Source organism: Oncorhynchus nerka, linkage group LG14, assembly GCF_034236695.1.
Source record: "Oncorhynchus nerka isolate Pitt River linkage group LG14, Oner_Uvic_2.0, whole genome shotgun sequence".
NCBI lineage: Eukaryota > Metazoa > Chordata > Actinopteri > Salmoniformes > Salmonidae > Oncorhynchus > Oncorhynchus nerka.
The window spans coordinates 38,499,559-38,525,257 of record NC_088409.1 but is presented as its reverse complement, the minus strand read 5'-3'; the positions used below and the strand labels follow the sequence as shown (position 1 = coordinate 38,525,257).

The 25,699-nt window shown below is 42.2% G+C and overlaps 1 protein-coding gene and 1 long non-coding RNA gene across 4 annotated transcripts; one reads left to right on the top strand and one right to left on the bottom strand.

Annotated features, from left to right (window-relative positions):
- Positions 1-406: 406 nt before the first annotated feature.
- Positions 407-2,703, top strand: LOC115140999 (uncharacterized). The gene is made up of 3 exons (XR_010458458.1): positions 407-576; positions 695-758; positions 999-2,703. It is a non-coding gene; the product is annotated as an uncharacterized LOC115140999 (long non-coding RNA).
- On the bottom strand, positions 1,860-24,506 carry LOC115140998 (tropomyosin alpha-4 chain-like). 3 transcript variants are annotated; one of them, XM_065000053.1, is made up of 9 exons: positions 24,240-24,505; positions 23,731-24,039; positions 18,444-18,577; positions 17,898-18,015; positions 17,668-17,738; positions 16,915-16,990; positions 12,983-13,045; positions 12,798-12,867; positions 1,860-3,383 (listed from the first exon to the last, which is right to left on the bottom strand). In XM_065000053.1, exons 2-9 carry the CDS (start codon positions 23,854-23,856, stop codon positions 3,301-3,303), a joined length of 741 nt encoding a protein of 246 aa, XP_064856125.1. In that variant the 5' UTR covers positions 23,857-24,039; positions 24,240-24,505; the 3' UTR covers positions 1,860-3,300. The 3 variants fall into 3 exon arrangements, with proteins under 3 accessions (XP_064856125.1, XP_064856126.1, XP_064856124.1); XM_065000054.1 differs by lacking the exon at positions 16,915-16,990 and adding an exon at positions 16,170-16,245 and having other exon boundaries at positions 23,731-24,506; XM_065000052.1 differs by having other exon boundaries at positions 23,731-24,505.
- Positions 24,507-25,699: the final 1,193 nt, after the last annotated feature.

The following is a 25,699-nucleotide window of genomic DNA, read 5'->3' as shown; positions in this document are numbered from 1 at the left end:
GGCCATTTTACGTATTTTAACACTTTTTCTTTCGTGATTAGTGCAATATCCCTCTTATTTTTCATTCACGTATTCAATTTGATGTTGTCGTCATTAAAGAAACCATTAAATATTTTATATTTCATATGATCACCCTATTTCCGCATGTCAATGGTAAGGTCCATGATATGATGACGATCTGTTACCGTAAACCTTGCATGACAGTTTTTAACCAATGTTTGCCCATCTTTTTAAAGTTGATGAATTATAAGAATGACTATATCTTAAAATAAATAATTACATGTTGTAAAAATGTTGAAATATGTACTTTTCTCGAAGAAATTCGATCACATAAGCAAATGTTATAATTATATGGCGCTTGTTATGTGTATATTACTGTAGCTCAACCAACCATAATGCATGTGGTACGGTTAATGTGTAAACGAAGAGGCTAGCTCTTCTGTATCAAAAATAAAACACATAAATTGGTTGCTGCAACGTTTTTTCGATGGCGACAGTGGAACCCAAACTCATCCTTTTATTTAGTGGGAAACGCAAATCTGGAAAATATTACGTGACGGATTTGATTCACAAAAGGTGCTATTGACTGTTGGCATACTGTTCACCAATTTGTCAAAGCTATTATCGCTGAATTGTATACTCTATCAAATGTTATATTAGTTTAACAATGTGGTTCATGTATAATTTATATCAGACTAGGTCCAGATGTATGCTGTATCTTGCGTATCTCGGGTCCTCTCAAACAGCAATACGCACAGGTTGGTATTTCTGTACAGTTGTGCTACATCATCCTGGCCGATCCTCGGTGTGCAGGCTTGTGTTCCAGCTAATACAACACCTAATTCAGATAATCTTACCTTGATGAGGTTAATCGATCAGACATTAAGTGCTGGGCAGGAACAAAAGCCTGCATGCCCAGCTGGTCTACAATACACACTACGAGTGAATGGAGGAACACTACCACTACTGCCTCCTTATATTACCCACTATGCCTACAGGACCATGGATTGGACATTGATGAGCTGTATGGGAGCAGGTGAGTACAAGGAGAAGTACCGTGCTGACATGATCCAGTGGGGTGAGAAGCAGTGGGAGAAGGACCCAGGGTTCTTCTGTCGTGTGGCCATCAAGGCAGCCCACCAGCCTATCTGGGTAAGATAACAAAATTCTCAATTGACCCACTGTTATGGAGAAACAAACAAGCCAAGTCCCGCCATATATGATTTATGTCAAGCGCAAGTCTTTGAGTCAGGTCTTAATTGCTATTAGAAACTGACCATCTGCATATTCAGAGTTGGTGAACATGACAAAAAAAAAGGCCCTACCTGATGAGCAGTTGAAGCATCATGGATTGTCCTCTACCATTATACCTTCTCTAATCTCTATTGTGCCCCAGATTGTGACACATGACATCTGTCAGATCTGAAGTGGTTCTGGAGGGAGTATCCTAGTCAGTCTCGCTGTGTTCGGGTGGAGGACTCAGAAGAGACACGGAGGGAGAGGGGCTGGGAGTTCACAACAGGTGCAATACCTACACTGATAGTATTAGTGATATGTTCTTCACTTTCGGAGAAATACAATACCTCAACACCACACCCTCTCTCTCTGCAGGAATAGATGATGCAGTCTGAATGTGGGTTCGACCAAGGAGTAGTTTGATTGGATTACCCATGGTAAAATTAGTGCAATACTGCATTGCACACCCATTCAACATAATTAAAATGTACTAGACACAGACATGATCAATGTTCTAATAGCAGGGTAAGTGTTAGTTCATAAAACATTTTAAAGTAGACATGGAGGTAGTAGCAGCACCTAAATTGGAGTGGTATCAAACTGAAAAAAAAACAATACAAAAATTGGAATGTCAATACAAATCATGGTTCTTTATTTTTAAAAAGTGTGTCCATTTGTGTCATGATTACAATCAAAACATTACTGGTAACAATGTTTACACCCATAGTGTTGAGTGAAAAGTTCCAGTTAAACTTGATGCAATACTTTACTTTTTATTTCTTTATTAATTATAATGTTTGCAGTTCACTTAATTTTCAGAAAAAAATAGTTTAATAGTCTATACTGATAAGAAGTCTAGATAATACCCTTGTGTCCCTTCTGCCTATTCATTGGCCCCTATGCTTCCATTTTGGCAGTGGAATGCGTAGTGATTGGCTGATCACACCCCTCCCCTACATCATCTTATTGGAAAAAAAATAACAATTAGCCTAGAGGACTAAGGCTGCAATTGGCTAGAATATCTGCATCCAATTCTGTCTGAAGCTATAAGACATTTATATCCCTTCAATGACCCACGACTCATTCACAATTCAATTTCCTGATCTTGGGGGGAGGGGGGTAGTAGTAAACTGGAAGTGGGAAAAAAAACACAGTTTACAGTAACTTGTGACAATGGCCCTTTTTGGAAAATGACTCCAGATAAAAACAAAAACATGTCATGCAACTAAACAAAACACTTCTCCCTTATAAGAAAAACATGTTAATCCCCCAGCCCATAATTGTAAATTAACACAAAATCCTTGACAAAAGGTAGCATAGTTGTGGACCCTCTGGGCATTGGCACAGTAGAAATGCAGTGCTTGTGTAAGGATGTTCCAGCAGAAGGTGAGTGGTTAGAGGGGGACAAGAGTTTGAGGCGATACGTTGGTAGGGCAAGTGGTTCAGATGGGGATAACAGAGGGCGAGTTGATGATCAAAATGGTGGTCCCATTCCAAAAGGGAGACATAATTAGGTAAGAGTTATTACCCTCGCCACCTTCATATGTACCCCAGTGGACACCAAATATCCCCTTAAGGGTTCTTATCAGAACAGGAGAGAAGCACCTCAATGTATTTAAACGCTTACAACTAACATCCAAAGAAAGATCATAGGAATGGCCTCAAAAACACAAATCACACACCTAAGCTGGAATGTGAATATTAGAAACCTGTGAAACACTTAAGATGTGGGTGCTTGAGTAAATGTTAATGTTGCCCTTTTAAGACTAAAAAGAATGCTATGAAGAAGCTAAAAAAAAAAAAGAAAAAGAGATGCTCATCAGGAGAGCATCCGCAGATACTGGGGTGGAATGTGGGAGAGGCGGTCAGCCATTTGGTCTACTGGGGAGAAACGTTTGGCTAGGTGTGGACTGAAGAAAGTGCTAACGTGACCAAAAACAATTAACAACCCCCCCACCCCCTGCTAAACAGTCAGCCAGCACAGACAGAGACAGGGCCAGAGGTGAGGGGGTGGAGCAGTAAGAGGTGGTGGTGGAGGGGCCATGCCGCAGGTCCAGTAGCCGCTCAGAAGCTGTTAAGATCCTCCAGGGTCTTGTCCAGGGTGGCGTGAATGTTGACATTCTCCTCCTTGGCGTTGGCTAGCGCATCTGTAAATCAAAACAAAGAATGAAGGTAAGCGAAGGATCCTCCTGGTGGTGAGATGAGGATGTAGGAGGCAAGACATTGAGATGTTAAATTGGTGTTTGAGTTTTGTAAGAGGTGTACTACACTATAGTGGAGCAACGCCAAGGGATAAACCATGTCAATCCACATGACAAAACCTCCTGATAGCGTCAAATCAGTACATGACTACTTTGAAAACAAGTCACATACATAACTGTCAAGGATAAACAAGGAATGAGTTCAGCTGTAGCTGACAGAAGATGTAGGACATCTATTTCTGCAACTCCACAAGACGGTATAGCACCTGGTCAAATATTGAAGTTGGAGATTCCCTATTTAACTACAGTATAAGTCACTGAAACAAACACAGCCCGAGCTATTGTATGGCCGGATTTCTCTGACAGACATTTGGCATGACGAGATCACTCACACTGTTCGAACATTTAATAAAACAAGTCTGACCTGTCAGCTACACTTTTCTAGCAGCCTTTAGCAGACACCCTTATCCAGAGACACTTAACATTCAACTTCAAATCAAACCATTTACTTCAGCACATTTCAGACATGGAATGCTTTACAAAATAAAAAAATATATATAATAAAAGTTGAAATATTTACTACAGAAAACAAGATTTAAAAAAAAAAGACAACTAAAATGCACCCTAAGGAAAAGCTAAGCTAAAAATGTTTAAGATATCAAATATACGTCCACAGTTTCAGCACCCCTCAGGTTCTCTGGCAGGCTATTTCAAAGGCTGGGGGCATAATAACTAAAGGCTGCCTATCCATGCATCTTGGTCCTAGACTTTGGGATAGTTAAAAAGGCCAGTGCCAGAGGGACCCTACTAGGTACATTACTTAAAAGCATGTCTGACATGTATTGGGGTGAACGATGGCAGATTGATTTGCAAACCCAATAGAACCTGAAAATGTATTCTAAAACTCAGGCAGCCAGTGCAAAGACCTTAAAACCAGGGTAATGTCTGCTCTCAGTCTCATCTTGGTCAGTACCCGTGCTGCAGCAGTCTGTTTTGCAGTTGACTAATGGCTTTCTTGGGTAGACCAGACAGGAAAGCAATACAGTAGTCAGGCCTGTCAACTTAAGGTAGTGAGGTACAACAACAAGTCAGTAAAAACGTTCCTCAAAGCAGCCATCAGCAAAGTCAGTGCTAGTAAGGAAACAAGTCCAAGAAAGTAGAACAGTAGGTTTTTTATTTTGCTCGCTATGAACAGGTTTAGTTTTGTACTGCCTGCATGGGACAGCAAGTGTTAAATTTACAATGGAAGTCAGAAGTTTACATACACTAAGGTTGAAGTCATTAAAACTCGCTTTTCAACCACTCAAGTTTCTTTTTAACAAACTATAGTTTGGCAAGTCAGTTAGGACATCTACTTCATGCATGACATAAGTCACTTTTTCCCAACAATTGTTTACAGATTATTTCACTGTATCACAATTCCAGTGGGTCAGAAGCTTACATACACTTAGTTGACTGTGCTTTTAAACAGCTTTAGAAGCTTCTGATAGGCTAATTGACATAATTTGAGTCAATTGGAGGTGTACCTGTGGATGTATTTCAAGACCTACCTTCAAACTCAGTGCCTCTTTGGTTGACATGGGAAAAAGCAACAGAAATCAGCCAAGACCTCAGAAAAAAATAATAATTGTAGATTTCCATAAGTCTGGTTCATCCTTGGGAGCAATTTCCAAAAGCCTCAAGGTGCCACGTTCATCTGTACAAACAATAGTATGCAAGTATAAACACCATGGCACCACCCAGTCGTCATACCGCTCAGGAAGGAGACGCGTTGTGTCCTAGAGATGAACGTACTTTGGTACGAAAAGTGCAAATCAATCCCAGAACAGCAAAGGACCTTGTGAAGATGCTGGAGGAAACAGGTACAAAAGTATCTATATCCACAGTAAAATGAGTCCTATATCGACAACCTGAAAGGCCGCTCAGCAAAGAAGCCACTGCTCCAAACCTGCCATAAAAAAGCAAGACTACGGTTTGCAACTGCACATGGGGATGAAGATCGTACTTTTTGGAGAAATGTTGTCTGGTCTGATGAAACAAAAACAGAACTGTTTGGCCATAATGACCATCGTTATGGAGGAAAAAGGGGGAGGCTTGCAAGCCAAAGAACACCATCCTAACTGTGAAGCACGGGGGTGGCAGTATCATGTTGTGGGGGTGCTTTGCTGCAGGAGGGACTGGTGCACTTCAAAAAAATGGATGGCATCATGAGGGGGAAAATTGTGGATATTTTAAAGCAACATCAAGACATCAAAGTTAAAGCTTTATCGCAAATGGGTCTTTCAAATAGACAATGACCACAAGCATTCTTCCAAAGTTGTGGCAAAATGGCTTAAGGACAACAAAGTCAAGGTATTGGAGTGACCATCACAAAACCCTGACCTCAATCCCATAGAAAATGTGTGGGCAGAACTGAAAAAGCATGTGCGAGCAAGGAGGCCTACAAACCTGACTCAGTTACACCAGCTTTGTCAGAAGGAATGGGCCAAAATTCACCCAACTTATTGTGGGAAGTTGTGGAAGGCTATCCGAAACATTTTTAAACAACTTAATGGCAATGCTACCAAATACTAATTGAGTTTGTAAACTTCTGACACACTGGGAATGTGATGAAAGAAATAAACACTGAAATAATATTATTCTGACATTTCACATTCTTAAAATAACGTGGTGATCCTAACTGACCTAAGACAGGGAATTTTTTCTAGGATTAAATGTCCAGAATTGTGAAAAACTGAGTTTACATTTATTTGGCTGAGGTGTATGTAAACTTCAACTGTATAGGACTACTTAACAGTATATTGGTTGATATGCTGGTATGGCTATTATCTCTACGTTTCTCAACGTGTAGCTTTATTTGGTATTCATCACAACTTTAGAGCGGTAATTTACTAGCCAACGTTGCCTAAACTGGAGGGAGACCCATAATCGTCGCTGGCGTGAACATGAAAAATATTTAAAAGCATACTAGCAAAGTCAGCTAGCAATGCATTCACTCAGCCAGCTTCTGCTTACATTTCTGTAGCCACCTTATTTAGATTTATAACTAGCAGTAGCACAGTCATGGTGCACTAGATGGAAACAATGACTACATACTACCAGTCAAACATTGACACATCTACTCATTCAAGGGTTTCTTTATTTTTCTATATTGTACAATAGTAGTTGAGACATCAAAACTACGAAATAACACATATGGAATCATGTAGTAACCAAAGTGTTAAATCAAAATATATATTATTTGAGATTCTTCAAAGTAGCCACCCTTTGCACACTCCTGGCATTCTCTCAACCAGCTTCATGAGGTAGTCACCTGGAATGAGTTTCAATTAAACGGTTAGCTTGTTAAAAAGTTAAGTTGTGGAATTTCTTTCCTTAACGCGTTTGAGCCAATCAGTTCTGTTGTGACAAGGTAGGGGTGGTATACAGAAGACAGCCCTATTTTGTAAAAGACCTAGTCCATATTATGGCAAGAACAGCTCAAATAAGCAAAGAGAAATTACAGTCCATCATTACTTTAACTTATGGCTGCAGTGGCAGTATTGAGTAGCTTGGATGAAAGGTGCCCATATCAAACGGCCTGCTCAGTCATAGTTGCTAATAATTGCATATTATTATTATTATTATTATTATTATTGGATAGAAAACACTGAAGTTTCAAAAACTGTTTGAATGATGTCTGAGTATAACAGAACTCATTGGCAGGCAAAATCCTGAGTTGAAATCAAAACAGGAAGTCAGAAATCAGAGCTTGTATGTATTCACCAGAGTCCCCAATGAAATCCCCTTGATATGAATGATGTTGCACTGCCTAGGGGATCCACTAGATTTCAACCATCAATAGAAATTATAATAAGGCTATGTTGTTGTGGGAGTGAATGAGAGCAGAATATATCAGCTGTCCATCAAGCAGCCATTATGTGATCCCACTTTTTCCTCATGGTAGTCACTTGCGTTCCATTGCTCACGAAGACAAGAATACTCAGGTTGGAACTTTATTGAAGCTATATGTTAAAAACGTCCTAATGATTGATTCTGTACTTAGTTTGAAATGTTTCTTCGACCGGTAATATAACTTTTTGTCCGATATAACGCTGACCAGAATTAGTGTTTGGATATGTATACCAAAACGCACTAACAAAAGAAGGTATTTGGACATAAATAACGGATATTTTCGAACAACAAACATTTGTGGACCTGGGATTCCTGGAGTGCTTTCTGATGTAGATCAAAGGTAAGGGAATATTTATCATGTAATTTCTTGTTTATGTTGACGCCATCTTTGCGGCTGTGGTGTTTTTACTTTTGAGCACAGTCTCAGATTATTGCATGCGTTTCTTTTTCAGTCAAGTTTCTTGAAATCTGACACAGCGGTTGCATTAAGGAGGGGTATATCTATAATTCCATGTGTATAACTTGTATTATCATCTACATTTATGATGACTATTTCTGTTGAATGATGTGGCTATGCAAAAATCACTTGATGTTTTTGGAACTAGTGAATCTAACACGCCAATGTAAACTCAGATTTCTTTTATATAAATATGAACTTTATCAAACATGCATGTATTGTGTAACATGAAGTCCTGAGTGTCATCTGATGAAGATAATTCAAGGTTAGTGATTCATTTTCTTTATTTCTGGTTTTTGTGAATGCTATATTTTGCTGGAAAATGGCTGTGTTTATTGTGGTTTGGTAGAGACCTAACAATCATTTGTATTGCTTTGGCTGAAAAGTCTATTTGAAACCAGACACTTGTGGGATTAACAACAAGAGCTTTAAAATTATATAAAGACACATGTATGTTTTAGGAATTGTAATTATGAGATTGTGGTTTGAATTTGGCGCCCTCTATTTTCACTGGTAGTTGTCATATCGATTCCGGTATCGGGATTAAAGCCATAACAGGTTAAGACATGGTCAGTCAAGCTGGAAAATTTCAAGAATTTAAAGTGCAGTCGCAAAAACCATCAAGCCCTACGAAACTGGCTCATGAGGGCCGCCACAGGAAGGGAAAGTTTAGCGATATGCCATCCCATCTGGTTTGCGCTTAGTGGGACTATTATTTGTTTTTCAACAGGACAATGACCTAACACACCACCAGGCTGTGTAAGGGATATTTGACCAAGAAGGAGAGTGATGGAGTGCTGCATCAGATGACCTGGCCTCCACAATCTCCCAACCCAATTGAGATGGTTTGGGATGAGTTGGACCGCAGAGTGAAGCAAAAGCAGCCAACAAGTGCTCAGCGTGTGGGAACTCCTTCAAAACTCCTTCATTCCAGTTGAAGCTGGTTGAGAGAATGCCAAGAGTGTGCAAAGCTGTCAAGGCAAGAATCTAAAATATATTTTGATTTGTTTAACACTTTTTTTGGTTACATGATTCCATGTGATATTTCATAGATCTGATGTCTTCTATTATCCTACAACATAGAAAATAGTCAAAATAAAGAAACCCTGGAATGAGGTGGTGTGCCTTAACTTTTGACTGGTACATGCATGCACAGTCATCTTCTGCACATCTACCATTCCAGTGTTTAATTCCTTCGCCACCATGGCCTATTTATTGCCCTACCTCATTTGCACATACTGTATATAGGCTTTTTCTACTGTATGTTTGTTTATTCCATGTGTTGTGTGTCGAACTGCTTTGCTTCATCTTGGCCAGGTCGCAGTTGCAAATGAGAACTTCTCATCTAGCCTACCAAAAAAGGTAAAAAAAAATTTAAAAAAATGGACAAAGCTATCAATCGTGAAAAAATTAATTTCTATGAAGACTCAATAGCGCATCGAAGTTAAATTAAGTCGGTTAAGATGGCATCTCATTGAAACATGCGCAGTTGAGCTAGTCCAGGAAGAGACGTTGCAGGCTAGCTCAGTGCTGCCCACCCATTGAGTATCTCAAGTCGAAGGCCGACCAGGGCTGGCAGGCTGCCATTAGCAACTAAATTATCCTGTGTGCGATTTAACCGTTTTTTGTAAAAACAGTTTAAGGACATACATCTGGTGTATTAGAAGCAATTATTGGTACCATGATTTATTATTTACACATGAGGGGAGGGGGGGGGGGCAGTCTTTCTCCCCTGAATGGAAACACGAATCATTTGGTAATAATTTACTTACATTGTCTACTTAAGATTGATAGGCTAAACCTATTGATTCTTGAAGAACATAACTTATGAATGCCTCGTGAGCGAGGTACAGCTGGCGTACCTCATCAGAACCCAAAATATAAGCATGTTTTATGCCATTGTAAATAACCATTAAAGCCTCAAAACATGGTTAAAACTATGATTTTTATATCATGGATGGCCAGTCCTGACATCCATCGCTCTCTAATATGATTCTGAAAGTGGTGTCATTTCTCCAGCCTCCGCCTTTATTTTATTATGACCCATTTGCTCCCCAATTTCGTGGTATCCAAATTGGTAGTTAGTCTTGTCCGTACAGGAGTTGCAGCGATGGGACTCGGGAGAGGCGAAAGTCGTGCGCGTCCCCCGAAACCGCACTGCTTCTTGACAATTCCCGCTTACCCGGAAGCCAGCCGCACCAATGTGTCGGAGGAAACACCGTACACCTGGCAACCTCGTCAGCGTGCATGCACCCAGCCCACCACAGGAGTCGCTAGAGCGCGATGGGACAAAGACATCCCTGCACACCAAACCCTCCCCTAACCCGGACGACGCTGGGCCAATTGTGCGCCGCCCCATGGATCCCCCGGTCGCTGCGACAGCCTGTGGACTAACCAGGATCTCTAGTGGCACAGCTAGCACTGCGATGCAGTGCCTTAGACCACAGCGCCACTCGGGAGGCCCAGCCTCATCCCTTCACCAAAACAGTAGTGGGGTGACTAATTATTCAAACTGCAGATGTTAAGAATAACCTTTAAAACAATTAATTCATTGGTCTTTATTTCAAAAATCTCACCAGTACTTTTATACAAAATGGCACTACTGAAGATTGTGACTTCTTTGGCTATAATTATGCTATGGTGTCAAGATAGCAAACACAAGGTTGTAATAAAGGCTGTGTATTTAGTTATGGGTGTGTAATGAATTCTGTAGACTTAAGTCAACAATTACCAAGTTAATATCTTGCATTAAGACAAGTCACGGCTCATGCGACTCATTTTGTGCAACCACAGGCATGTCATTTTGATGTCATTGAATAGTCCATTTTAGGCATCTTGTCTAACTACTTACTGTAGCATTAGCTGTACAATGACCATGCTGTGCGTACTGACACGGTTTGGAATACCAACGCTGACTGAGCTAGTCACTATTACAGGCTTTTCTGCTTTAGTAACAAGGATGAGTCAATTTATCTACAAATAAACGTGTAGTAACGTTCCTGATGCCAGGTCACATTAAAAATACAATATTTGCACAGTTTCAATAATAATTCACCTGCAAATCTGTTTTGAGCTTTCCTCTTTTGGGTCACTTTATCAGACGTGACTCAGAAGGGTGAACATGTGAGAGAAAGGTAAGGGTCTGTTCCACACCTGTAATCTAGGATTACACAAACCTGGTCTGCAAGACTAAATCTTCTTTGATCACCAGGACATATTTAAAAAATATGTGTGTGTCTCTAGCCAAACATTCATTCATAACGATTTCAAGTACTTACTGTGCCCACAATGCTTGTGATAAAATTCTTGCTCAGAATACCTCCCCCTACTCACTTATTTTCAGGGGGGTTGCATCAGATACTGACCAACCTCTGGTGATGTGAAACCAATGAAGCCCAGACAGTGTGGACAGCCAAAAAGCAGTGAACAGAGACTAATGCCATGGCATTCTTTTCCCCCTCTTCATTAGGTACAGAGAGACAGTCACAAATACAGAGTGTGAACATGAGTGTCAGAGCGAGCAGTGTAGTACAGATAGGAAAGGACAGGTGGAAAATAAGAAAGGCAGTAACCCAGAAACTCAGCCAGCGTGTTGGCCGCAACTGGGCCAATGACAAAGGGAGATGAGAGAGAGAAAGGGAGAGACAGGCACAGGTGACTAGGAGGAGGGTATGGTTCTTTCTATCTAGAAAGGAAAGGGGGGAAAAGAGAGAGAGAGCACGCAACCATTGTGGCAGTTCAGGCAGACTGAATTCAGGGTGTATCGGGTTTTCCAGAAATCTAACGAGTCCAATTTATCTGAAATAGAGACGGAGCAATGGCAATTTAACACTTCAAAATAATACTGACACACCATGGTTGTCGTCATGGGGTGTAAACTCACAGCAAACCTGTAATCCATGCAAATCCAAAACACACCAAGCGTGACCGGAGTTAATAAAGGGCAATGCCACCACTTTTCAGCCTGGTTTTTATAATCTCCAGCACAATAACAGTGTCAACATGTGAAGGCAGCACATTTAAGTTATTCAAAATGTTCATAGAAACACGCTGTTTTCACATATGTAGACACCGGTTTGGTGCTGGAGATGGATGTTAAAAAGTGGTGGAATTGCCCTTTAAGTGTATTACAGTAGAACCCCGGGATACTCACACTTGTAATATAATTAGACTGAAAGAAATCGCCCAACATACACACGAGCTGCAACCCAATAGTTCCAAATGGAATCCCTGAGCTAGACTAGTCAAAGGCATTGATATCCATAAAAAGAGAACTTGTGTCCACATTTACATGTGGATAAGTAGGCCTGTGACAGCATGTGAGCCATATCTACATAAAGTATCAGTGTTCGTGCCTTGTGTTGTGCCGTTGCCAAGGTGACAGCTCACATCCGTTACATTGCAGAAGTGGGTGAAGGGGAAAGCTCAAGGTCTGAGGAAACGTTCTACCACTGCAGATTTACTTGTAGCTACCGTATGCTTGTATCTACAATGTGCCGATCCCTAGTCAGAATAAAATGGAATGTGTGCATGGGTGTAGATGCATGGAAGTGTGTGTACATGGTAGGCTATGCCTCAATACATTTTCCAGTACAAACAGCCAAAGGCTACCAGAGCACATTCCACTACAATAGTTCCCTAGCAACTCAACTTGATCCATCCTCTTATGACAGTCTGCATACGGTTACTGAATCATACTGTTATTAACACACGATAGCACACTCCAGTTCAACCCACACCACAACAGGCATCTAAATTAGTATTTACATGGAGGTCATGTCATTTAGGGCATGGTCCAACTCCTCACTAATGGCTTTGTACTTCAATTTCTGCGCATAGAGCTCATCTGTGGGCGCACAGAGGGGAGAGGAGAAAGGGATGAGGAGAGATGCTCTCCATCCCCCCTTGGTGTACAAGACAAAGCCAGAGGGCACAAGCAGGAGAGTACAGTTTATAACACCTTATAACTGTACTGTGAACTGCAACAATATGGCGAGTGAGAGTCCTACCTTCAAGGTCATCAATGGTCTTTTCCAGTTTGGCCACTGATCTCTCAGCAAACTCAGCACGGGTTTCAGCCTATGGGAAAGTAACACAAGTTCATTAAACCCCCCCACCACAGCAATACAGGCACATATCACAGCATCAGTCATCCATTCAGAGCTTCATGATAGACGTTTCCGGGGAATCTCACCTCTTTGAGTTTGTCGGTCAGGATCTTGATCTCTTCCTCGTACTTGTCCTCTTTCTGGGAGTACTGTAGGGGACAAAAGGGGAGGAAGAAAGAAAAGCCAATCAGATAATCACACGTTGGGAACACTAGGGAGTCCTCAGGCTTATTCAGGACAGCACAGAGCGTTCACATAGAACAGACAGGATTCTTGTGTCATGTAGTAGAAAGAGTCGAATCAACGCTGCACATTAGTGGAGCCAGAGCGACAAGAAAATGACAAAGCTTAAAACAATAATTCTAATGTGTTTTCAGCTATCAGAGGTAGCCGGTAGGCTTAACTAGGACTTACAACAGCACTCCATTTAACTGTCTCTCCCTAACATCTTTCCAACTCTTTATTTAACTAGGCAAGTCAGTTAAGAACAATTTCTTATTTACAATTACAGCCTACCCTGGCCAAAAACCTAACGACGCCGGGCCAATTGTGCGCCGCCCTATGGGACTCAGAATCACGGATGGTTGTGATACAGCCTGGAATCGAACCAGGGTCTGTAGTGACGCCCCTAGCACTGAGATGCAGTGCCTTTGACCACAGCCATTTGGAAGCCTCTAGCAGATGTGTGCTATGCAAAATATATATATATTTCTTTTTAAGAGGGTGGGGGGGAGGGGCGACATCTGCGACTAATGAGAAACAGATACTGACCTGCAAAGAAACCCCCTGGGAAGTGGGTTGGCCTACAATTAGGAGAAACTGATACGTATTATTCCTCATCTCTTGAGTACTCAGTCTGGTCAAAAGCTTTTAAAATGTGGCTGCTGTGCGAGTTTGATCGAAACTCCACCAGACAGAAGGGGTAACCCAGACATGTCACGGGGCTATCCGTTTAGAATGTTCTCACCACAAAATATGGTGGCGAGAGGAAGTCCAGTCACGGGTAGTGAGGATGGAACTAGGTGAAGCTGGGCTGACATTTTGGTCCCCAAATCTAGAATCTGTTAAAGACAATGCACTAAGTTTCAGACTGATACTTTGCCAAAGTTTTTTTTTTAATTGCATTGTTTAGGAGTGCAAGGTCGAATTGAGTTTGTGCACACACGCACTTCAGCGAAGGCGTTCCCTATTGGAAATATGCGTCAACGCACCAATAGGAACTTGCTAGCTCGTGCTTGGCCTACCTCCTTGCTCGTTCTACCCACTATGCTTAATTTGCTCCCACTGTAAACGACACAGATGAACTATCTTGGGTTAGTTATAAATATCTTCACTACCACCTTTGTGCGGACTGAGCTGCAACAGTGCAGTGGGAAGGCATGGGCTCATCAAGCTTTTGAGAGAATGAGGGAGAGGTGTGTAGACTGAGTGTGACTCAACATGCCTGGGAAGTTGAGAGAAAAACAGTCCATTAGTGCAGCTTCAATGGAGCTAGAGTTTGGGTGGGAGAAGAATGAAAACAAAACCGGCTTCTCTCGTCGGATGACATCATTGGCAGACACTCGTTTGGCAATGGGAGTTTGCTGAAAAGGCCTCTTTCTCTGAGCTACACAGCACTGGTGTAGTGCAGTACAGTATCATCACCCTGGGGGGGATTTACAGGAGGGGGTATGCATTCTTGCAGCTGCAAAGTCAGGGTGTGGCCTCTAATCTAGAAGTGTTTAAGGATTACGCCACAGCAGACAACCACCATGCAGACTCCCCCCCCCTGCCCTGAAACGCCTTAGTTAGAACTCGAGGTCGACCGATTAATTAGGGCAGATTAAGTTTTTCATAACAATCGGAAATCTGTATTTTTGGGCGGCATTTAAAAAAAAAAATTTTTACACCTTTATTTAACTAGGCAAGTCAGTTAAGAACACATTCTTATTTTCAATGACGGCCTAGGAACAGTGGGTTAACTGCCTCGTTAGGGGCAGAAAAACAGATTTTCACCGTGTCAGCTCGGGGGACCCAATCTTGCAACCTTAACTATTCCAACACAATAACGACGTGCCTCTCTCGTTGCACTCCACTTGGAGACTGCCTATTACGCAAATGCAGTAAGCAAAGCTAAGTTGCTAGCTAGCATTAAACTTCTTATAAAAAACAATCATAATCACTAGGTAACTACACATAGTTGATATTACTAGATATTATCTAGCATATCCTGTGTTGCATATAATCTGACTGAGTGGTGGTAGGCAGAAGCAGGCGCGTAAACATTCATTCAAACAGCACGTTCGTGCGTTTTGCCAGCAGCTCTTCGTTGTGCGTCAAGCATTGCGCTGTTTATGACTTCAAACCTATCAACTCCCGAGATGAGGCTGGTGTGACTGAAGTGAAATGGCTGGCTAGTTAGTGCGTGCTAATAGTGTTCCAAACTTCACTCGCTCTGAGCCTTGGGGTGGTTGTTTCCCTTGCTCTGCATGGGTAACGCTGCTTTGATGTGGTGGCTGTTGTCATTGTGTTGCTGGTTCAAGCCCAGGGAGGAGCGAGGAGAGGAACGGAAGCTATACTGTTACACTGGCAAGACTAAAATGCCTAGAAGAACATCCAATAGTCAAAGTTTAATGAAATACAAACGGTATAGAGGGAAATAGTCCTATAATAACTACAACCTAAAACCTCTTAACTGGGAATATTGAAGACTCATGTTAAAAGGAACCACCAGCTTTCATATGTTCTCATGTTCTGAGCAAGGAACTGAAACGTTAGCTTTCTTACATAGCACATATTGCACTTTTACTTTCTTCTCCAACACTTTTGTTTTTGCATTACATGGTTACATGAGCAGGAACCAAACCAAGTTCTGGGGGATGTCTGAAACTAAACTGACTTTGAGGCTATGGGCGGGACGCAAACCCAGACACCGTTACAAGGCAAACAGGTCTGCCTCTACTTTGATAAATTAAGTAAGTTGATTACACATGACATTTTGGACTAAAGTCAAGCATTATGTAGCATATACCAGTACACATGCTTTTTAAAACGTTACAGAAAACTAGGTTTATCCCTTCTTAAAAGGACACCAAACACTTCAAATTCAGGTTATGCACAACATCCAGGGTTATGGTAATCATATTGTAGTTAAAGAAATTCACCAGCAACTAATTTCAGATCAATAAGGCTTTGGAGGGTTTTAGGTGTAGCTGTAGTTGTCTCCAGGAATGGCCTGGGTGCAGTTACATTCAGTTCAAAAAGCATGCAGGGTTTCTCCTCCCTCCCTCCTACCTTCTCAGCTTGGGCTTCCAGGGACTTTAAGTTATTGCTGACATTTTTCAGCTCCTCCTCCAACTCGGCACATTTGCTGCAGTATTTAGTTTTTTTTTGCAGTTCATTTGGGGTTTTGGCAGGGTTTGGGAATAGGGGGATGAGGAAGAGGGAGTGAGGGAAATGAGGACAAAGGTCAATGGATAAGGTGAGGGGCAAGGAAAAGACATGTAACAATGAACAGGGGAATTAGAGGGTGGGGTAGAGACAACAGACGGAGAGATTTACAAAGAAAAACAAGGAGAGAAAGGCATGGACTTTAACCTCGGAATGGGACCCAGACCACGGCCATTCTGCTACAAACTAAATCATATCTCAACAATACAAAACAGACTTGTTTGTGGTCAACTACTCTTACTAAACTTGGATTATGGAGCGCCTGTAGGTCGGGTCAATTCATGCGGATGGTATGCGGAGCGTTTGAGAGAGAAGGAGAAGTGAAAAGGAGCACACACGAGAAGGGGAAAGGATCGCGGAGGCAGCAGCTATACAATTACAGCTGTTAGTCGTGCAGCCAGATAAACGTAGGACTTTATGTTAGCGAGGGTAGGAGGACTGTGTGCATTCCTGGTTTTCATAAACCAGGTTCAGGGGGTTATGTTTATGGATGCCTATAATGAAGACCCCAGTCAGACCAGTTGAGGGTCCCCATAAGGCACCATTGTGTCCTGTAGTTGGTAAGAACAGGGAGAAAGGGGGGTGGTACCTTGTCCTCAGAGGCCTGCAGGCTCTTCAGTGACTGGTCAAAACCCCTCAGCTGCTCCTCCAACCTCCGGGCGTTGCTGTTAGTGAGTGGGGGGGGGTCACATGACACGGAAGCGCATGCAGAACAAAGAGAAGGACCGAGAAAGACAAGATAGAGGGGGAAAAGAAAATGGTAACCGACATGTCGGTATGGTAAACCCAGGACACATACAACAGGCACATACATACAGGTACATACATATGGGGAGAGGGGGAGAACAGATTGGATATTGTCATGGTACTGTTACATCATTCCCATTTTTACACTAATGATTAGCGTGCTAGTCCAAGTTAGTGCTAGCAGACATTTGAATATATATTTCCTATTACAGCTATACTACAGGTAATTGCAAAAGTAACAGTATCGTTCGGTTGCATAGTAAAGACACCTCCAGTTTAACATTTAGTAACAAATCTTCAAAACATGTAAAAGTTTATTTTATTTTTTAAGTGACATAAGTGGTGTGCAGTTCCTACTGTGACGAGAGTGAATACATCGTGCAGTCAGACAAAGCAGTGTTGAGGCCAGTTAAGTAACGCCATGCAAAAGGTGTGGCTGAAACACATTGTGGCTTTAAACTTACTTCTGCAGTGTAAGAGTGATGGAACCGGTGGGTGTTTTTATGTGTTCTGCTATCAGCTTAAGCAGATGCAGTGTAAGACTGTAGCGGAGAGGTACAGGGAGATTGATCAAGTATGTTAGAAAGCGACTCACCCCTCGGCCAGCTCCGCCCTCTCCTCTGTACGCTCCAGATCACCCTCAATGATCACCAGCTTACGAGCCACCTGTAGGGGTAGAAAGGCAGTGAAACATTTGATAAGAGCAAGAGAATGAGAGAACGAAAGTGGTGACACACGGTCCAAGACTTCTTCAGAAGCCACACCAGAGCCTTGTTCTACATGTGTGACCGTGTGTTTGGTGTGGGGGGGCTCTGATCAGCTCACCTCCTCATACTTGCGGTCGGCCTCCTCAGCGATGTGCTTGGCCTCCTTCAGCTGGATCTCCTGCATCTCCATCTTCTCCTCATCCTTGGAAGCCCTATTCTCAATCACCTTCATACCCCTAAGGTAGAGAGAGGGCAAGGAATGAGTGTCAAAAAAGTGTTTTGGCCTTAATTACCATATTACACAGTGTACTGCAGGCCTTAGCTTTCGGCACAGGAAATACTGAAGAAGAAAAACAGGTGAGCACATCTCTGTATAGTCTGGTGGCAAACTACCTCCACAGCTCTCTTCTGCTGATATGTGGTGTCAGGACCCTATAATGCAGGCCAGATCGGAGGGGCACTGATACACACTGCCCCCTGACATCTTTGTATGTGAGAAAGTATCCTAGCATATATAGACAAATTATCCACAGGGTACACCCTCAAATAGGCTAATTCCAGCTCACACCCATCAATGACCTTGTCCCACAACAGGAAGTGGCGTGACCCGGTGAAGACTGAGAACACCGCCCCACCTCCACCCCTTCAAAACACACGCACACACCTCTCGCTCTCATCTGCAGCTTTCTCTGCCTCCTCCAGTTTCTGCAGAGCGGTGGCCAGTCTCTCCTGGGCCCTGTCCAACTCCTCCTCAACCAGCTGGATACGCCTGTTCAGAGAGGCCACCTCAGCCTCAGCCTGGATGTGGACAGAGAGTTATGTTAAGCTCACAAATGCCATTTGAGACACCTCTTCCAAAACAGACAACACATCATGACATACCGGTACCTTTAAATGATAAGGACATATTTCACACCACCTCAGCCTTTGATATAGAGAAGGATTACAGACGTGGCCTACAATCACATAACACTGGTAGTGTGAGAGTTACTATGACATAACAACCGGCAGTTATACTCAGACACACACGGGCCTGTTAAAGGATACACCTCTCCCGCAGCCTGGATGTGTGGGTGAGAGAGAAAGCAGCACTCTCGACAGAACTGGAACAGAGCTGGGAACCTGTGTGCTCGCAGAGTCTTTGTAATGGACACCAACCCGTCACATTTCATCACCATAAGAGCTGGATACACTAAACGCACACAGCAAATCTCTGACCGATGTGCTGGTGTATGGGTTAGACATGCCAGTGGTCTCCATGGCCATGAATGGCACTAATTAGGCACACCAGCCTAGATGACTGTGCTGCCTACCCTGGGTGGGTCGGGTATGGAAAAACAAGGGAGAGAGAGAAAATGCACTGATGAGGGAAAGGTTAAAGCACTTGGAGTGAATAAATGTTTTAGTGCCTTGTAGAGAGTAGCCTGGCTGTTCTCACTCTCCATGCCTTGGAACAGAGGAAAAATGCGGTGTCAGAGAAATAGCAAGCGGAAGACAAAGAGCAGTGAGAGAAGGATAGAAGGCTTACTAAGCCTTAGATAGCCACAACCAGATGGCCAGATCAGAAGATGGACCAGAAGGAGGCCAACACTGACACAGCTCAGTATATACTGTGAAGCACATTGAAGATTAGGACTGTCTGTTACTTGTAGTACCTCCATGTTAAGTTGCTAAATTGTATGCATGTACCATCTAGTAAATCTGGATGAGACAAATCATAAATGGGTAAAGCGTTTGACTGACTATAGAGCTGGGCACCATGATGCTGCTGCCACTATGTTTACAAATACTGGCCAGGAGACGCTAGCATGACAGCCATGGAATCATGTCTGCAAATAGTATCAGAACCATTTAGGTTGAAACCACAAGCTCTCCTCTATGGCTTTGGGTAAGACCATCTGTCAGATGAACACCATGTAAATATAACGCTGCAATATTGAGACAGAGCACCAAACTGAAAACAGAAGGGGAGCATTAAGCAATGAAAGCACAGCACCTTTTAGATGTAGATGTATACGGCAACCCTTAACTACCCCTACTACACACACAACAACCACAGGCAACCTGCTGTGGCTGCATGAAAGAACGACTTCGGAGCAGTCAAACCGGTTGCCATGGCACTGGCATGCAAGTGTTTGACAGCCTTCACGAGAAATGGGCCTCTTGCCAACGTAGGCCAGCACCATAGAGATATGCAAATCGGCACCCCCTCACACCCTGAAATAGCTTTCTGTCACCAAAGACAAGAGTGCTATTAGTTAGCTTCTTCCGGTCTGACCAAGCACATTCTGGAGGTGGTATTTTGCAGCCATGGTTCCTAGATTATTGCGTATGCACCTTCAAATTCCTCTATGGAGAACGCTGTAGCGCAGAGACATTTCAGCTCTAGACTTGAGAATGAGGCGTCTAGTTAGCTTGGTGGTGTTTAGTGTTTGTACACCTATTGACCAAGATGCAACATGATCCGAGTCTTCAGAGTAGCGCATGTAGAATAGTAGCATTTCTGAATACTGTTGACTTCCAGAAGGCTGATTCAGACAGGTGGAATGATACAACTCCTCCAGACTAGGCCTGATGATTTATTCTGTGGGAGAAGGGCCAAACATTCATTGTCAGGTTGTCTTCCTCTAGGTAAGACACACACGCGACTCATAACCAACATCTTTTTTTAGTCATCAGTTGTCATTTCCTCTGACAGCAGTGGCAAAAAAAGCCCCACCACAATCAGTTGGCAACCACACTTCCTGTGCACCATAATAGAATGACTCCACAGGAGCCTCACGCTCTGTCTCACCCGCTTTCAACACGGGCCTCTGTGCTAGAGTATAACTGTAGACCAAGAGACTCTCTCATTGAAAAATGACTCCACTGTTTAGGCCATTTATTTCAGTCAATTGCTCTTGAATAGCCGTTTATATCCAATCAGTTACTGTGTTGCATTTGTTTTGCTCCAAATAACAGTAACACTTGTGTACCTCCTTGAAAAAGACACTGAGCTCATATCAGTGACAGCATTCATGTCTTGTAGGAGTTTTATCATGGGATGAAAGGAGAAAACAGACATGCTTGTATCATCTGCGTGTGACCAAATTAACCATAGAATTACAACTGGGGCCTGGGCCAAAGTAATGCGCCATAAAACCGCAATACATGTTGCACTGTGTGGCAACCCAGGCGCTTACATCACTAGCTACTAGTGAGCTTAGAGAGGAGGAATTTGGCAAGTTGAGGGCCAAGCCTAGGAGGCAAACGTTTGAAATTCCAGTGAACAGGGAAATACAGGGACAACTGAAATACAAACTATTTAAAGCATTTGACCAACATTCATCTTGGAAATAGCATTGCACAAGTAAAACATCCATTCAATGAAAGACTAAGACCTTTGGGAACAATTATTCTTAAGATAATTGGAAATGCAGGACATCCATAGAGATGGATCAAGGACCCATCTTTGTCTCTGTGCCATGCTGCATCTGCGACAGCATGGGCTGCGCCATAGACGGGTTGGTTGTTTTAAGAGTTGCCAACTATCCCGTATTAGCCGGGATGTCCCTTATATTGGGCTAAATTGCTTTGTCCCGTATATTCATCCAATCACAGTATAGAGTAAACACGCCAAACCCTGCTAAGTAATTTCTGTTGTTGTTCAGTCAGTTTGGCATATCAAGGAAATATGGATAACCCTGCAATAAAAAAAATTGCCAGTACAACAAACGGGAAGCAAAAAAAAACAAAGTGGGTGAAGCCCGTCAGTGGTGACTCGAAAGCTGTCTGTACTTTATGCCGTCGGGAATTCTCAATTGGCCATGGAGGGGAGAATGACCTAACTCAGCATGCATCCACAGAAATGCACAAGGCAGCCACACTTGCTAAAGGTGCTAGCAATATCGGTGCATTCTTCGTGGTGTCTAATGCGGAAAGACAAAAATATCAGCAAGTGGAGCCTTGCATGTGTACCATACGGTTAAACACAGACTCAGCTACAACAGCACCAGCGGTCTTGTTAAGCTTAACAGTGTTTTGTTTCATGACTCAAATGTTTTGAAAATGCAAAAGCTGAGATTATTACAACGAATGTTTTAGGACCAAAGACTGTGCGGGATATTTTTTATGATCTGTCCCCGACCAAAGGTGAGCCAGTGTATTTCTCAGTGATGCCTCAAACAAGAGAAATAGACATATGTTTCCAGTGTGCGTGAGAATCTGATGGAGTGCAGTGCAAGTTACTTGACTTATGAAGACAGTGATGAAACTGCAAATGGCTTACATCAAGCTCTGATGAACTGTCTGGAAAAGCATGAACTGGATATTAGACATCACAGCCTACGCAGAAGACAATGCCAATGTCAACTTGAGGAAGTCCAAAATGAAGATGATTCAGCAGAAACAGGACAGCTTTTTTGAATACCAGACCAAGCAGCTGATGGGACAAACAATTGTCAGCACCAAGGTCCAAGCAGCAAAAGGACTTTGTGAAGTTCTATGACACTGTCATTACATACATTGACAAGTGGTTTGATTTCTCACCAGAAAAAGTAATGGTGAAACTGAAACCGATCTGCTTCTATGAGGAGCTCTCCTTCACTGACCTGGAGCGTGGTGGTTGCCCTCAAAATGACAGACAGTCAGTATGGACCAACTATGAAGAGTTTTGTGCTAGCTGGGAGGAAATACACAAAGCCAGTAAGGGCACTACATAATCCACCAGTGAGAAGTGGGTGGCAGTTTTCCAAACCTAGGGAAAGCCAACTTAATCAACATGTTCAGGATTGTCTCATTTGTCCTCAGTGTGCCAGGCTCAAATGCCTTTGTAGAGCAGATTTTCTCTCGGATGACCATTAAATGGTGAGACTCAAGAAACAGATGCTGCACAGACCTGATCAAAAATGAACTTCAAATATCTGTGAACTGTGACTTGTCATGTAAGGACTTCTCTGTCTATGCAAAAAGACAGCTTTAATCAGTCAAGAGCATCAAAAAATATCCATGGAAAAATGCAGACTTGGTGAGTGACTCATGCCCCTCTTTCGCATTTGAAATGTTATTTCTTGCTGTAATGGTCCAAATTGTGATTTCTTTGATAATTTATTTTGAGGTTTAGTCACAAAAGTTTACATAATTATACAGTTTTAGTAAAGCTAGACTAAATTGAATATAATTTATTTTTGCCTTTCAAATTGAATAAGAACATACACTTCATTCACACAACACCATACCCACACAGCCGTGGCACCGTGCACTGGCACGCCACCATACGTCCCTTAATTGGTAGTGTGAAAGGTTACAACCCTAGTTTACTAACAATTGTAAATAAGAATGTTCTTAAAAAAACTTTAAGGCAAGTCAGTTATGCATCTATTGAAACCAAATCCACTGTCACTTTTCTTCTTGTCTTTAAAAAAAATAGAAAGCTAATAGTGGAGGTTTTACCGCCACCTGTAGTGCTGGAGTCCTGAACCAAATATTGTCTCATTCATTTATTGTGGCCTCTAGATGGCTGTTATAGCTTAAATCCATTTACAAGCCATAAGACCCAATTTGAATACAATGGGTTTATCATAATCTGATTTCTCCCAACCCATAGGAAACCCCACCCAGTTGACTACTTTAAAAATGACACAATGGCCATGATAAAACTGGTTATATCCACGATGAGTCTACTCTCTATGAAGACGCCCAATTCCAGCTAGCTGATTTAGCTGGAATTTGTCACATTTCTTTCACCTCCAATGAGACTATTGGACTGAGCCAGCTGAAGAAACCAGACAAAAATAGGTGCTAACGGTAGCTATCCAGCCAACTGGCTAGGGGGTTCAGTTCAAACGATACTGTAAAGTTGACATAGCATCACAAATCAATGCATCTAGCTACCTAGCTAAAAACCTGTACATAGCAACTGGATTATTCAAGGCCTAACGTTGGCAGACGCCGGAAGGTTATGTCAACGTTACCTGTTCCCTTGACCGCTTCTCCTCTTCAACCTGTCTTTGCAAAGTCTCAGCTCTTTCCTCGGCTTCATCCGCCTGTTGCTGCAAAACTTTAATTTTTCGCTTCACTGCCTCGATGCTATTGGCCATTTTCTGACGTTGATTTGGTTTGCTAGCTAACTTGCAACGATTGAAAACGCGTTTCTATTAACTAACTCGTGCAGGATGCTAACGTTAGTCGTCCCAGTTGGATTAGTTGCAAGCTGGCAAACGTCGTTCCCGATGCGATGTTTTCACGAACAGACAAACCAACGCCCCGCCAACGAGTCCAAACTGGAAATTAGAACAGAGCTTTGTTTCTTTCAAATCTAACGTTACTCAACACTGTAGGAAGTCAGCTTATAGTCTAAATGAATTCTTACCGACAGACAAATGTAATGTGCATAAAAGCTTAACTCTCACGTAGTTCGATTGATAACTATACCGAATTAATCAATTAGACTAGCCTAAAAACTGTAAACCAAAGTTTTCACCTCGATGTGTCGATGGACAGACAACGTCGTTATCTAGCTAGCGGCTAAAATAAATGCTATAGGTTCGAAAGGCAGTTCCAACAAGGTGAATACAAGTAGGATTTTCCTTTTAAGCTAAATGTATGGACGGTGGTTCCAGTTGTCTATTGAAAATGAATACTGAAATTCCTAAGAATTTGGAGAAAAGCTGTGCAAAGAAGACGGTTCTCTCTCTCCCTCCACTGCTCAGTTGCCTCGTTCTCTTCCTTATTTCAGCAGACAGCACGCTTCCGGTCTACTCCGCCCTGTCAAAGGGGAACTGACGCCTTATATATTCCCGCCACCGGATCATTTTGATTTTAACCAAATGATAATGCAATAAAGTTCTCCAACGCAAAGACAATGAAACAGTAAACCAATAAATTGTCATATTTAGAGCTAGCTAGTAGCTCAACCTGGTCTCAGAATATTTCGTATTATTATGTACGTAAATCTGAGACACGCAATTTAGTACGAAATCAAATCAAATGCTATTAGTCACATGCGCCGAATACAACCTTACAGTGAAATGCTTACTTACGAGCCCCTAAGTAACAATGCAGTTAAAAAAAATATGGATAAGATCAAGAAATAAAAGTAACAAGTAATTAAAGAGCAGCAGTAAAATAACAACAAGCGAGACTATATACAGGGGGTACCAGTACAGAGTCAATGTGCGGGGGCACCGGTTAGTTGAGGTAATATGTACATGTAGGTAGAATTATTAAAGTGTCTATGCATAGATGAAAACAACAGAGAGTAGCAGAGGTGTAAAAGAGGGGGAGGTGGGCAATGCAAATAGTCTGGGTAGCCTTTTTGATTAGATGTTCAGGAGTCTTATGGCTTGGGGGTATAGAAGCTGTTTAGAAGCCGCTTGAACCTAGACTTGGCGCTCCGGTATCACTTGCCGTGCGGTAGCAGGGAGAACAGTCTATGACTAGGGTGGATGAAATGTTAAGTTTCGTATGGTATGTATTAATTTATGGATGCCCATCACCCATTTCGCATGATATGTTCCGAATTACAATTTGTATTACATGTTACGAATTAGCAAAATGTAAAATATGTTAAGAATTTGAAAAAAGTGTTACTGTTACGAATTTGCAAAACATACATTTAGCTAATTAGCTAAATGTATGTTAAATTCTAGCTAGGTGGCTAATGTTAGATAGCTGGCTAATGTTAGCTAGGCTACGGGTTATGGATACGTTTAGGAGTTAGGCTAAAGGGTAAAGGTTAGGGTTAGGGGAAGGATTAGCTAAAAGGGTTAAGGTTAGGGGAAGAGTTCGCTAACATGCTAAGTAGTTGCAAAGTAGCTCAAAAGTAGTAAGTAGTTGAAAAGTGACTAATTAGCTAAAATTATAAAGTTGTCTGTGATGAGATTTGATCTCGCAACCACCTTCATTTAGTTTTTTCCCTAAGCAACTATCTGTCTTATGTAA

Excerpts from the sequence above, each read along its gene's own strand:
- LOC115140998 (XM_065000054.1), bottom strand. The coding sequence starts at position 23,856 with ATGGCCAATAGCATCGAGGCAGTGAAGCGAAAAATTAAAGTTTTGCAG. Across the intron at positions 18,016-18,443 it reads GCTGCAGATGAGAGCGAGAG|GGGTATGAAGGTGATTGAGA; the intron begins GTGTGTGCGTGT and ends TCTCTACCTTAG. Across the intron at positions 3,384-12,797 it reads GACCATTGATGACCTTGAAG|ATGCGCTAGCCAACGCCAAG; the intron begins GTAGGACTCTCA and ends TTTGATTTACAG.